General features: G+C 44.0%; 1 protein-coding gene across 2 annotated transcripts in view; it reads right to left on the bottom strand.

The window, feature by feature from the left end:
• DCLK3 (doublecortin like kinase 3) overlaps window positions 1–14,636 on the bottom strand; it is a 29,023-nt gene extending 14,387 nt beyond the window's left edge. The window contains exon 1 of one of the 2 annotated variants that reach the window (XM_065628352.1): window positions 14,567–14,636. In XM_065628352.1, coding sequence (XP_065484424.1) covers window positions 14,567–14,636 — 70 coding nt within the window. Of the gene's footprint in view, window positions 1–4,179; window positions 4,243–14,566 lie in introns of those variants that run through there. The other variant, XM_065628353.1, reaches the window with a different exon arrangement.
• Window positions 14,637–15,446: the final 810 nt, after the last annotated feature.

Below are 15,446 nucleotides of genomic sequence, written 5' to 3'. Positions count from 1 at the left end.
CTTTATCTGTAATGTAAAAAGCAAGAACTGAAAACATAACACGTGGTTATGGACAAGCCAAGCTATAACATGATACACTGTCTATAAACACAACAATAAGCTAAGAATAAAAATGTCCCCTTAAAAGTACTCCAGTTTCTTGTACTTCAGATGAAAATTTGATTACAATGCAATTTTTTCAGCCTCAAGAAATGAACTTTCAGAATGAGATCACAGAGTGCTTCCAATTCCATTTAAAAGTCTCGTGGTACAGTTGCGAACAAACATTCAACATGTACCAACTAACAGGATCAAGTCACAAGAAAGCAGCCAGAATGATTACTGAACCATTACAAGGAAACTTCCACATACAAATGGCTTATCTCCCAGAGAATGCCACTCATTTTTATATATTACTATGATTACATAGTCAGTGCAGCATGCAAATACACAAAGGAAAATCTGTGCATATGAGTATTCCTCTTGGTGTGAGAGTTAACACACGTGTGTTCAAGGGTTCTGGCAAGCTTAAGCCTCCTACATTTTGGTTTTCAACTGCTGAAAAGCCTTTTTTTTGTACTTCGAGCTATGTATTTTTATTTGTCCTTTTCATCAAGGCATAATAGAGTGAAGAGGAAATACGCCTCCTCACCTAGAATAACAAACAATAGGGAAAACTACAACAACTGTTGCAACATTTTACTCCCTCTGCCTCAAAAATAGCAGATCCAAATGGCCAGGGGTTGAGTGGGGAAAGCCCACAAGGAGACACTGCTAGGGACCCCGCTCTGCTGCTGCCTTCGTTCCACATACGAGGATGGACACTTCTTAATACTCTCACCAGCTACGAGCCCTGTGTGCTCCCCAGCACGTCTCTTAGATCTTGGCTTCATTTTCTTCCTCTGCCAAATTAGATAGACACTTCTTCTCCAAGTAAATATCACAAAGAAGCCCAGCTGCCAGCATGCTGATGGAAGACGTAAGCATTATATAAGAGCCACGAGTGACTAATGCTTGGTGGTTGCACAAGTTATTTCTGTCTTCATTCTGCTTTTTAAGGATGATCTCTTGTTATCAAAGGACAACTACATATGTACTAGCAATTTTTCAGCAATCAGATATTTACATTCCACCCAGAATAAAGCCTACTCTGAATGGGGGAAAAAAAAAATAATTCAGATGTAATAATAGTTTCCTGAAATCTAAATCAACTTCAGAACATGTTGGTTACCAGGAACTGCCAAAGCTCTGAATTTAATCAACATTTCCAGAGTCTTGCATATCCACTGTCATCAAAGCATTACCTTGCTTATGGGAACAGTCTGTGACATTTTTACTGCTTATAATCTTAGTACAACATAAAAACAATGCTGCACTAATAATGACTTTTCCCATAGATCATGTTTCTCCCAGCTATGCTGCTATTATCACACCTTTCTACAAACCATTCATTTTAAGTGCCTGGCTGCACTGTTGACTATTTGAATTACACAAACATCAATAGTGTTTCCTTTCTTCACTAAATTGGCTAAGCTTTAAACAGAAACCCAGTTTATTTTTTCATTCTGTAACTAATGGAAAAAGAGCAGTTCTATGTAATTATTAAGAACAATGCAAGAATGTGCTTTTTAAACCGGCCTGATTTCTAGCCAAAAACAGTTTGACACAAGCCAGAAGTTAACATATACTCATTTTAGGAATAACAACAGTATTGCATATTCTTCTAAGATATAGAAGGAAATTACATGAGTGCTTAAATCAATGCATAAAGGAATCTCCTAATGTCTTCTGGGAAAAGTGGAAGTGTCAAATTTTGTCAAGGTTGTGGTCGCAATGACTATATATTACATAAAATAAAAAAATAATTTCAGTTGCCTGTCACAACTTTTTCAGGCATAATTTCTGTTATTTTGCAGTTATGCTACATTTATTTTAATTGACACACATGAAGTAAGCCTCAATCTGTCAGGAAAGTGCACATACTTAAAGCAGTAACAAGCATTTCTAGAAAGCCTTCAAAGGTCACACACATACACAAATCCCATAGCTACAATTTATATCGCTTCAAAATCTTGTTTCCATATTTATATACAAGTGGGAGAAGGAGGAAGAGGGAGGTGGGATCAAAACCACACTTCAATGAGTCTGAGAACTGGCAAATTATACATCAGAAATAAAATGGGGTTTTTTTCCTGAGAGCTAATGGTTATCAAATATCCATATTTCTTATAATTGTTAATATAGATGGATGCATGTATCTGTCTATTTTTAGCATCTATCTACATCTAGAATCACAGAACCGTTCAGGTTGGAAGGTACCTTCAAAGGTCATCTAGTCCAACCCCCTTGCAATGAGCAGGGACATCTTCAACTAGATCAGGTTGCTCATATGCTTGCGTATCAGCAAGTATCAATCTGTAGGATGATGCAAAAGATTAAGAGGGCAGAAGACTGTATGGGAGCAGCACCGTCGAGGAGGCTGCTGAGGAAGGGCAGGGGTACGGCGGCACAGCCGACCAAGGACACCACATGTGCCACCCAAGCAGCATACGTAGGCACAGAGAAAAGAAAAACAGGACTCGCAGAGCGATACAGAGCTCCAGATGATGGCCTGGACAGGTGTACTCTTTGATGGATAAAGAACTGGCTGGATGGCTCGGCCCAAAGAGTTGTGGTGAACAGAGCCAAATCCAGTTGGCGGCTGGTCACGAATGGTGTTCCCCATGGCTCAGTATTGGAGCCAGTTCTGTTTAATCTCTTTATCAATGATGTGGATGAGGGGATTCAGTGCACCCTCAGTAAGATTGCACATGACACCAAATTGGGTGGGAGTGTTGATCTGCTGGAGGGTAGGATGGCCATACAGAGGGATCTGGATTATCTGGATCGTTGGGCTGAGGCCAATTGTATGAGGTTTAACAAGACCAACTGCCAGGTCCTGCACTTGGGTCACAACAACCCCAGGCAGCGCTACAGGCTCGGGGAAGAGTGCCTGGAAAGCTGCCTGGCAGAGAGGGCTCTGGGGGTATTGACTGACAGCCAGCTGAATATGAGCCAGCAGCGTGCCCAGGTGGCCAAAAAGGCCAACAGCATCCTGGCTTGTATCAGGAATAGTGTGGCCAGCAGGACTAGAGAAGTGATTGTCCCCCTGTATTCAGCACTGGTGAGGCCCCACCTTGAATACTGTGCTCAGTTTCGGGCCCCTCATCATAAGAAGGACACTGAGGTACCAAAGAGAGTGCAGAGGCAGGCAACAAAACTGGTGAGGGACCTGGAGCACAAGTCTGATGAGGAGCAGTTGAGGGAACTGGGGCTGTTCAGCCTGGAGAAAAGGAGGCTGAGGGGAGACCTTGTCGCTGTCTGCAACTACCTGAAAAGAGGTTGTAGCCTGGAGGGTGTTGATCTCTTCTCCCAAGTAGCAAGTGATAGACAGGAAAAAATGGCCTCAAGTTGCGCCAGCGGAGGTTCGGATTGGATATTAGGAAAAACTTCTTCACGGAAAGGGTTGTCAGGCATTGGAACAGGCTGCCCAGGGAAGTGGTGGATTCACCATCCCTGGAGGTGTGTAAAAGGCATTTAGATGAGGTTCTTAGGGACATGGTTTAGTTTTAGAGTTAGGTTATGGTTGGACTTGATGATCCTGAGGGTCTCTTCCAAGTGAAATGATTCTATGAAAGGCTGAGGGAGTTGGGTCTCTTTAGCTTGGAAAAAAGGAGACTGAGGGGTGACCTCATTAATGTTTATAAATATATAAAGGGTGGGTGTCACGAGGATGGAGCCAGGCTCTTCTCGGTGACAACCAACAGTAAGACAAGGGGCAATGGGTTCAAGCTGGAACACAAGAGGTTCCACTTAAATTTGAGAAGAAACTTCTTCTCAGGGAGGGTGATGGAACACTGGAACAGGCTGCCCAGGGGAGTTGTGGAGTCTTCTTCTCTGGAGATATTCAAAACTTGCCGGGACACCTTCCTGTGTAACCTCATCTAGGTGTTCCTGCTCTGGCAAGGGGATTGGACTAAATGATCTTTTGAGGTCCTTTCCAATCCCTAACATTCTGTGATTCTATTCCATGATGAGGAAATGATGGTCTTGTAGGGTAAACAATCACACCAACTTCCTAGAGAAGCAGGGAAGACGGGACAAACATGGATTTGAGGGCTCAAACAGGTATAAGGAACAAGAAGTTCAGCACCTACTGACCAGAGCACAAGTGCTCCCTGGAGAGAATAAGGTTGCTAAATGGAGCGCAGCTTCTGTGGTTCATTTCCAAAATCCAACTCACAAACCACTTGTGATAGTCCCAGTCAATCCCACTGAAGGGAAGGAAACCACAAAAACTCCTCTAGAAGACCTTTCCTTGTAGGATTTTGGCTCATACTCTGGACCTGGAGTAAAATAAAGTGAATTCAGAAGACTTAAGTTCTGAATAAAGTGTGTATACAGTGCTTCAACCAATCTAGATCTTAAGGAATTGCCTGGCTACACCCCCTACAACAGTAATGGGGTTTGCCAGAGGTCACCTATTCTTGCAGTTAAAAACATATGGCTGCCATTTGTCCTTCAAAACTTATCCCTTCCCTTTACCAGTCTCTCAGTTTTTGTTCATTGATTAAAATATTTCCACTCATCTGGTATTCCTTTTCGGCTCTCCTGCTTGAGATCACAGTTTCGGTAATTAACTGAATGGTTCACCCAGCGGCTAATTCTGCTATCAAGTCACAGGTTGCAGTGGAATTAAATTTTTACAAGGAGTATTACAACACAATTTAAAACAGAAAGCAACACTGCAATAAGATCTAGTTATGGATTTGCTTTCTGTGGACCAAATGGTGTTATTTAAGCCTTGCAATTTCTTTAGAAGACTTTGGATCAATGTGGAAGCCTCCACTTATAAAAGCAACCATGAAAACTCCCCAAAACATCAGCAGCGTTAGCGGTCAAGTTGCACATGACAGAAATTGTGTATCTGGGAGTTGTTTTGATGTATTGATCCCAATATAGCATAACCAAAATACTGTTTCAAATCTGAAGGGACAGAACAGCACTAAAAAATGTCTGTTTTCTCCAAAAGCCCCGCAATTCTGCTGAGAACGTGCAAAACAAAGACCATAGAGTAAAAATTTAATCTTAATTGGAACCCAAACCATTTCATTCATGTCAAAGTATCAACAGGTATCTTAAAGTACTTGAGGGTGAAGAATGTCTCTGGACTTTAACCCAGAGCAGTCAAGTACGTGTTTCACACAGGTTACCAGTGTGCATCAGCAGTCGCCTCCAGGATGCAATCTGAGTCCTCTAGAAGTATGCCATCCTGATCTCCTCTTCTTGCTGTAAATTATTAAATGTTGCAACTGTTGGGGCTAGCGCACACGGTTAGTGCCCAAAACCAAAGCAGTGGTATGACAAGTCTCAATGTACTAAATTAGTTACATGGAAACAAAATATGATCACAAGCATCCTTTTACAGCAAGTAAATTTTACATGGGCATTATTTACAGCCCTGCTGTTGGAAACACTACTGGGGAATTTTTCTCTAACGACCCGTAGTTGTAGCACCTTCTCTTTCTTTTCCATCCCTCCCTACCCTTACAGCATCTTAGGGCAGAGAATTTGTTTGAGCCAGGACTGGTGGTTATTTCAGCAACAACGAAAAGGCAGTCACGCTGTTTCAGTTTTGTCCGGATAAAATCCTGAGTAGAAAAAGAAAGTCAAATTTCACAAGGACTGGAGCAAGACTGTGTCAAACGTTGCAGGACAGTCCCAGCTAGTTCGAGCCTGTGCAAGTTCCAAAGGCTCACACAGCTCAGAAGTATGGTGTACCTTGAGGACCACAGCATGCTTCAAGCCAAGCTTGAAAAATGTCTTTTCCCCTGTAACAGCCACTTTAGTAACTGCTCCACGAGCATTGAGCACCAGAACTGAGATAACAGTCTGTCTCTCCATCCTCTTGGTGATTCCGTGACGTTCCTCTGTGCAGCAGGCATTCAATTCAGACAAAAGCAGATAGAGCAGATCACGAAGGAAAGGAACATCTGAAAACTGGGTAATCAGAAGTATTATACAAGCCATTTCCATGGGAGGTCAGCGTCTGGCTGCTTTCAAAAACCCCACCAGCTATGAGGCCAAGACAGTAATGTTAATAAGAAAAAGTAGAAGTTGAACAGTTGAATCAAAAGTTTGAGATTGAGTAAAGGTGGCTGGACTTCTCACAGCCAGACTGACAGTCAATAAGGCAAACCAAGGAGACTAGAAATGGCTTGTCAAAAGAGAAACATGGAGCGCAGGGATTTTACTACCAAAGGAAACTACAACTACAGACAAATATGTTCAGAGACAGACAAACAGGACTAGGGAGAAGGAGATCACTATCCTCCCATGTGTTGTGGATGACAAATTGGCCCAGCAAAGAGACAGGATTAGAAATTTCTTACAAAACGGGGTACAGCAAAGGGATTAAAAATGGAAGTTGGTTGGGGAAATGCCAAGGAGAGATGAAATGCAGCAGGAGCTCGGAGAGGGAGCTGGAACTTGCAGGGAGAGAAGAAGAAGGCTGGGAACAGGAGAGGGAACTGGAAGAGTGTCACCATCCAGAAGCCAGCCAGCATGTAGCAGAGCCAGACACTGGAACTGAAAAAGGAAACCTAGTGAAGAACTGGACCAGGAGCAGAGAAAATAAGTTGTAAGAGGGACTAGGACAGACTGCAGGGAACAGAGCAAGTAGGACCACAGACACTGTCTGACAACAATTCCGATGAACTTTGATACCGGCTGATGGCAATTTCTGTGAACTTTGCTGACACAGTGGAAGCAGATGGAGACTGTAACAGGGAAGCAGTAAAATGTGAGGGTGAGAATAAGAGCGGGTTGGATGCTGAGCTTAGGGAAAGAGATGGGACCAGGAGCCAGCAACAGAACTGTCCTCACATGGTCTGTTCCTTTCAAGTTCTTCATGAAGGACATCCACCTGCTTTTGTTGTCACTTACCATATTATAACAGTCCACCTTGCCTTTTTAAAAAAAAAAAAAAAAAAAAAAAAACAGGAAAAACTACATGCACAGAAACAGCTGACTACATTAAGAGAACATTACCAAGGTCATCATTAAGACAGGACAAACTAAAGTCCTCAGTGTCACTTGAATTCACTTCCTCCTTGCATACAAGATAGTTAGAAGTGCATACTGTTTTTCCTATGTCTCCTCCAGGTACAGTGGATGCTCTTCTACAGCTAAACTGGAATCAGGACTGCACAAAAAAAAAAAAAAAAAAAGAAAAAAGCTATTGTCAAAAAGACCTTAACCCCTGTAATTAGAGCTGATAAGTGTGTAGTGAAAGAATACAGGAAGAAGAATAGTTTCTCTGCGTATGGCAGCGTAGCCCTAAAGAACCAGACTTTCTCTCAACTAATTCCATAGAGTTTCAAAGCAAACGACATAATCTAGATTTCTTAGGGAGAAGTATATTCTGGTGGTATCCCGAGACCTGATCTACAAACCTGCTCAGTGCTCATAGCTGCAAGAGAATATACTGGAAGAGGCACTCCAGACACAAGGTAATAAAAACACAACATACAGATAATGCTAAGGCATCCCAAAATTCAGGACCCAGGCATTTCAAGTTGCATTCTTCCCCAAATTGAAATATTTTTGACTTTATCTTTTGCACCTTGACTCCCAATGAATGCAGTTCATGCCCTCTCTTTACAGGTATCACAGAGATGCTGCTCCATGTTTGTTGCTGTAGCAACAACCATGACAGAACAGCTCTCAAGTTAATGAGCCTGTATTAGCAGCAGGGTTCAAAAAGCACGCAGTGAAAGGCACAAACAGCCAGAGGAGACAGTAAGTAGATGCTCATTAGGTAAGCTTTGTCCATCACATGCACTGATGGAGCCAGAGACCCTGGAGGGGAAAACACAGCATCTGATAGTGTAATTAATATTTATATCTTAATGCACAGGAACACAGGTTGGGGGGACAGCACTGCTAATCAATAGTCATGAAGGCTTAACTTTGTAACCTGAATAATGCTAGATTATAAGTACATGGCCTTGTAGAAATACACTTTTTAATACATTAAACAAATCATATGTGTTCAGAACGCATTTGATGGTAAGGCAGTTACAAAATATACTATGCAATAAAACATTACTGTAAATCACATGATATAATAACCATGGTTTACTAAACCAAATAAAATAAGCACAACCTAAGTATTTTTAGAAGACAAAGTGTATTTCATCCAATTACATTAAAAAAACTCATCACGGCATTTGCATGAATTCTTATCTGCATCAGCTACTGGTGCAGATGAAAAACAAAACCATGTTCAATATTACAAATACCATTTATCAGCTTGACTCTTTCAAGAACAGTTCTAATACTGTCACAATAAAAAATTTAAAAAAAAAGAAGAGAATCAGTTTCATTTCTACAACATTGTTTCTGCTACCCTAATTGGCACTTCCAGTCATCCTTATGCCAGCACATCCATGTCCAATTTGCACTAGTGTAATGGAGACCAGTGCCTGACCCAGTGTAACCCAATCTGCAGAAAACTAAAATCACCCAGCAGCTCAGGTAGTACTCTAAGGTCACCAAGAAAAACTAATTTGGGCTCATCTACAAAAAGGAAAGAAAAAAAATAAATATACAGTCTTAGCCCTAAAAGAACCTATAAAGTCAGTATGAGGGGATTCAGAGTTCATTACCTTTCACAATTTCACATCAAGCATGCTTAAATTTGCATGCAATACTATTTTTCCTTTAAGTGTCAGCCCTGCAAACTCGGCTGTATGTCAAGTTGGGTTCCTTCTGTCCCACATGTCACCAACAGAACTAAAGTTTCTCCCAGCCAAATATGTCTGGTCCCATTAAGTGAGTGTCAAAGCATCAGCTGCAAGGAAAGAAATCGTCCTTAGTGGCTACTCCTAGAGAGCAAGGGTATGGGAGATGCACGCCCTTGTACCCACTCCCTGCCCTCTTCAGGGCAGGCAAGAAGACTTCAAAACTTTGCATCATATACCGTATCTTCAATGCACCTGCTTTTTATTTTAAGAAGGAAAGCTTTTTATTTTAAGAATAAAATAAACAGCCATTATGACATGCAAACTAGAGATCTCCACACCTTTCAGTCCCATAAATGCCCATTTTCATTCTTCCCCAGTCTGTCACTCCAGAAATAAGAGATTAAGGGACTCTGCCCATTAAGGGACTCCCTGCCCATTTCTCTCACTCCCTTTTCACTGCCAGTTTCGGAACATAGACCTCTGAGTTTATGGGAGATCCTCAAGGGCAAAGAGTATCAGAGCAGCTAAAAAGCTGGCAGATTTTGTAGCAAAGGAGTTCCTAGGATGGAAAGGACTGTCTGGAGGGACAGCCTAGGTGGAAAACCTTATAGATGGCTGGACTTCAGCCAAGGCAATTGGATCCCTCGCTATGGCTACATGAGTTCTGGATTTTTCCATTCTCAGGATGGATCACAGAATCACAGAATGGCTGGGGTTGGAAGGGACCTCTGGAGATCATCTAGTCCAACCCACCTGCTAAAGCAGGTTCACCCAGGGCAGATCACACAGGAATGTGTCCAGGAAGGTTTTGAATGTTTCCAGAGCAGACTCCACCACCTCTCTGGGAAGCCTGTTCCAGGGCTCTGGCACCTTCAAAGTAAAGAAGTTTCTCCTCATACTCATATGGAACCTCCTGTGCTTCAGTCTGTGCCCACTGCCCCTCATCCTATTGTTGGGCACCACTGAGAGGAGTCTGGTCCCATCCTCTTGACATCCACCCTTGAGATATTTGTAAGCACTGATAAGATCCCCTCTCAGCCTTCTCTTCTCCAGGCTGAACAGACCCAGCTCTCTCCGTCTCTCCTCATAGTGCCTGTGTCACCCCAGCCCCACTGTGGGTACCATCCTGCAATGAAATGCATGTAGGAGGCTCAGCACACAGCAACATGTGACCGTATTTACTGTATGAGAACCACAAGGGATAAATGACATTTAGCAGGACCTTTCCTTCTTTCTCCTCAAAGAAGATAAACTCGGGGTTTTCCTTGTCTCTTCTTCCAACCCCCCTTCTCCTTCGCTAAATGCTCAGAGCCCCTTTGCAGCCTGTCCCGGCCCTCTCCTGTCCAGCTCCCCCCAGGATGGAGCAGCAGGGTCCAGCCTCCTGCAGGGCAGCCTGGTTTGCTCTCTCAGTGTTATGCTCCTTTTCCCACCCAGCAACAGTGGCTGGGCAAAAATTACCTTCCTAGGCGCTCACCTCCTTCCCCTGCAGGTCCACAGCCACCCCACTGCACAGTTTAAGATTTTCTAAATCAAGCCATTTGTAATTAAAAAAATAAAATATTTACAGCAAACACAGATGGCTATTACCATGTGTTAGTGTTAAACTGAGCTGAATCACCCCCAGAGCAGCAGATGAAGGTAAAAATTTCAAGTAGTCTGATAATGAGTCACAAGTGCCATCATTTTTACTCTTTTTTTGAGCAGAACCCCACTTTCATTATCTTCTTTCTGACATTTTAAGGGTAGCAAATTAAAAGTGGGCATAAAGCGAGCCCTTTAAAGAAGTATACAGATGCATAATCTGTAAAGACTAAGTGATACGTAAGACTGCACGTGAAATGAATCAGTGCCTTTGGAGGTGTGAGGCTCAGTTTAAGTTGTTACCCTGCATAAAACCAAAAAAAGAATATTATGAAACTGCTCATTCAGTTCATTTCTTTCAAAGATGACAGGCTGTGTATTTTATTGGGAACAGCCATGGCTGCTTTCTGCAGTTTGACAGCTTTAGGGTCTGCCCCAGTAACCAGGGAAGTGAGCCCTGCAGTCCGGGACCTTCCATCAAGAATCTTTCAGGAGTGGGACAGAACTGACAGAGGGAAACAAAAACATCTTATACAACTGCAATATTTGCCAGGATCCATCTGGCAAGGCCCTCCGTGTACTTCTCAAGGCTCGGTGTACAGGGAGTTCCACTTTCATGTTGATGCTCTTGACTCCTGAACTACCATATATTTCAAATTAATTATTCATGTTTCAATACTAAGTAAGCTTTCACTGCTTTTTAATCCTGTTAGCCAACATTGCCTCAGTCAAAGGAGCAGGATTCTGTTTCTTCTTGGGGGAGATGTTATTTGCATTGCTTCCTAAATCTCAAGTTGATGACTAATCAGTTGCAACTGAGCAAACCCAGTGAAAATAAGAGAGCTTGCAGAGGTGTCACTGAGGGTTTAATTAGGCTTCCATATCCTTTATTACCAATAACCTTGTTGCATAACTAAAGGAAAGACCCAGCCAGAGTCTGATTCTCCATCTGGTTTGCAAAAGGGGCAATTACCCAAAAGTTTTCTTTGGAAATTTAGCACATCTAAGAGAGTTTAACTCGCATATAAATGTAGAATTTCCAACCCCATTATTATAGAACCATGTTTTCAGAACAGACTCTACATTGCAAAATAAATTGTTTCACAGAACTTATAAAAGAAAATGGTTTTCTCATGGAAAACTCTAAGCCCATGCTAATCAGACTTAAAAGCATGATGACAAGCAGAAAGATCAGGATTTTCACACTACCAGGCATTTCTCAGCATTTCCATTAACTACATCATTTGCGGTGACAAGAAAACTTAAAAACAGGAGTATGTGCGCAGGCTAGCAATACTGATTGAGTGGGAGATGGTGTTTTCAGAATGATTAACGAGAGCTTCTTCTAAGAATAAATGACATAAATAATTGTTTTGCATTCTTACAATAATTAGACTGAGTAAACTACACTAGCAACAAAGATAGTAAATGTGCAGACTTTCATCTGCAGTGAAGGCAAATTACTGCTAGATAAGATTAACAATTTGCACTACCAACCCCCCAAATTTACATTATAACCAATCAAGGCAGTAGCTCCTCCTCCTTTTTTTAATTGTTTCCTGGTGAACACTCCAAAAGGACAGACCTCAGACCCTGAAAATGAGAAAAACCTGGAAAATAGTATACTGTTAAGAAGTGTCACATTCACTTCTTTTAACTATATTTGCACCTCTGATCCAAGTTGCACTGAAGCTAATTAAAAGATTCACATTACCTTCAGTGAGATCTGGATCAGATCTAACCGAGGCCGCTAAAGTCACCATAATGTTCTGACGCTAATTATATTTACAGGAAAATCTATATAACACTGATGTCAAATGTTGTTAAATGTTTAGGAATCATCAAGTCAAAGGAACAGAGGAAAAGCAGAGACAGAAACCAACTCAATTTGTCCTAGAGCTGTTGGAAAAGAAGGAAGGACCACCAGCTTCCCTGATTTCTACAAACCTATAGCTGTTTCTGCAGAAAACAAACTAAGCTAAGTAATCTTAGAAATGGGGAAATGAATCCCACACAACTTCCCTTAGTCACCACATGCTGAAAGTCCCGCAGATGCCAAAATTGTGAAGCTCTGCAGAACATGACTAGAAAAAGCAGCAGTGCAGACGGATATAAAGCATATAGTGACACTACCAGACAAAGATGCATTCAAAACCCAGGTTAACTTGCTCAAGGTAATTGAGTACTTAAAAAAAAGGACAAGGTAACTTCAGCACAGCTTAAATGCAAAGGCTTGAACAGTTGCCAATATCTTGCGTTAAAACCAAGTTACCTTATCTTTGCTGACAGTTTAAGTCCAATTAACCAATTCAGGCTAATGAACCACAGACGGAGATTTACAAGGTAGCTCTCAGCTGTTGTGTCCTAACATCCTACAAAAATTTTGATGGTAAGAGACATGCCATGTCAGGAGATCCACACCAATTACACTACAAGGAAGAGACTAACTCTGCAGAACCAGTATTTTTTTCAGAGAACTGCAGGGTGGCTTCCTGGGCTATAAAATGCAGCCACCTCTTGAGAAGAGCCTGACAGAGTTGCTATAATAAGTTAACTTCTACTACGTAAAGTAGCTGTAATATGTTTTGTAAGCTTGGGTTCACTTGCCAACTGCTTTAGCACTCTGCTGTTCTCAACATTGCAAAGAGTAAAAACTGCATTTAGACCACATAAAAAACCACAAGAACTGCAAGAGGAAAAAGGGAGGCTAAAGGAAAAGGAGTCAAGGAGGTGGGAAGACAAACTTGCATGCAAACATGCATATACATACATTTTCATTTCTATATAAAGCTAGTAGCAAAAGCATGCATGATGAACTATCAGTATTGGTGATAAACTCTTAGATCATCCCTTCACACAATATATGTTGCAGTCTAAATGCTCAGAGGAAGAAGCCAGAATTACTTTATACTGTTGAGTTTGTTTGCTTTTCAAAAAGGAAACCTTTCAGTACACAGTGTAGCAAAAGTTTCACATTTATGGGGTTGTTTCCAAACACAGTGGCTCACAACCTGAAAACCGTTCCTTTAGCTCAAACTAGCAGCCTATCCAGTCCTGCTGATGTTGTGTACTGAATGACCCCTAAGGAAGGCAAAAAATAACGCTGCGCAGTAAAAAGTTATGGAATAGCTTTCCCATAAATATCTGCTCTGTTATTAAATAGGAGCAAACATAACCAATATAACTACACAAGGGCACAACCGGCATTCTTCTCCAGAGAGGGCTGGCTACCAAATCACAGCATCCCTTCCCTCCCTACCCTTTCAGCCTGTACCCGCGTAGCTCCAGCTGTAGTAATTTCCCAGCTGAGGGAAAATTCACAACCCTTAGGTATGTTTTAACACACTGCTGTGCAACAGCTTAAAATCTTTGCATCACATGCTATTTACCTTTTTTTTTTGCAGAGCCTCGGTGCTCTCTGAGCAGCCCACAAGCATTCATCCCAAATGAACTATACTCACACCGACAATTAAGAGTGCAAGTTACTTCCAATCTTCGATTTTTACTGCAGTACAGCTGACAGCGTGCCTGCCTTTCAGAACAGTAAACACTGACTCCACATTCAGACTCCGTAGCTTGCTCCTGTATCTCGGCACGGCTGCTGAGGGGGTCTCTCAGCCCGGGAAAGGGGGCACAGACCGCCTGACCCCCACCCAGCACCCCTGTGGGAAGCAGCAGAGACTTGATCTCCGTGTAATTGTAACCTCTTGCTCTGCTTCCCAAAAGCTGGGACACGAATCCGCTTCATTAGTTTCCACTACGATACAAAGCGTGGCGGGGCGACGGGGGGGCTTTTCTTTAATAAAAAATACAAGTACTTGATTTTTCAATCACGGTGGAATGATCACCCCAACTTGGCAGCTTCAGGAACCCCCTTTTACAAAAGCCTGTCTTCCCTCCTGAAGACCCCCTCCTCAGCCCCCACCGCCAAGCGGGAATTGCCCCTTCCTCCGTCCTTCTCAAGCTCCTATGTCGAGCCCAAACATCACCGCGAGCTCCCCCCGCTCCCTCACGCCACGGCGGTCACCGCAACCCCACAGACACGCAAGGACTCGGGGAGGAAGTTTCGCCGCCGCCGGATCCGCCTCGCACCCCCCGCAGCCGGGGCGCGGCGCCGCCGGTTCGCCCCCCTCCTCCCAAAAGGACCCCCCCAGCTGGCCCCCTGCCGGGCAGAGGGGCCGGTGACGGGGCGCGGGGGATGGAGACAAGGGGGCACTCACCCGCGCAGCGGCCGTAGGGGCAGCAGGACCCCGCCGCGGGGTGCAGCGGGGGCGGCGCGGCGGCCGGCATGGCGCGGAGGCTCGGCTGGGGCCGGGGGCTACCGGGGGCTGCCCGCACCGTACCCCACCGCACACCCGCTCTCTCCGCGCCGCCTCCCGGCTGGGAGGGAAGGAGGGGACCCGGCGGGGAGGGCGGTGCCGCGGAACGGTCACATCAGCGGTCACACCTCCACACCCCGCCCCGGTCCGCCCGCCCGGGGCATCCCGGCGCCTCCCCACCGCCAGCGCCGCAGGTGGTCGCTCGCCTCCCGCTTCCCCCTCCGGCGCCACAACCCCTTCTCGTCTTTCCCCGGGCCCCTCTCCTGTCAGCTGCCAGCGGAGACGTCGTGCTTAGCCCCGGACACCGAGGAGTCCCCGTTTCCCCCTCTTGCCCACTCGCCCGGCGCGAGTGTTGGTGATGTGATGGGGCATCACGCATTCCCGCAGCTGTCCCCCGGGTGGTGGGACGCCAGGTGCAGCAGCAAGCCCGCTCATGAGCGCAGACACTTTCATTGTAGCACCGTACATGCCAAGTAGACTTGGCAAGTCATTTAGTTTGGCTTGGATTTAGAAAGACAAGTGCTAAGTGATGCGAATAAAGCGTACGTTGGATGCGCGAACAGCTGGTTGCCCAACGTCTTCATAAAGCATGAGAAGGATGAAGGAGTTAATTTCATCTCCCTGTGCTGCAGCATCCAGGCTGCCCATGGGATGCTGGCTACACGTCTGGCATGCGTAGTCATAGGGGCATGTTTGAAAAATATGTGAGTCAAGTGACAAGCCACAAAGATGATTTAAGGGTTGTATAAAAATAAGTCAAATTGCTTACCATACTAAGAAG

The sequence above is a fragment of the Caloenas nicobarica genome, chromosome 2 (assembly GCF_036013445.1).
Source record: "Caloenas nicobarica isolate bCalNic1 chromosome 2, bCalNic1.hap1, whole genome shotgun sequence".
In the NCBI taxonomy this organism is placed as follows: Eukaryota; Metazoa; Chordata; class Aves; order Columbiformes; family Columbidae; genus Caloenas; species Caloenas nicobarica.
The sequence above is the reverse complement of the archived record's forward strand: the minus strand, read 5'-3'. Positions and strand labels throughout refer to the sequence as shown.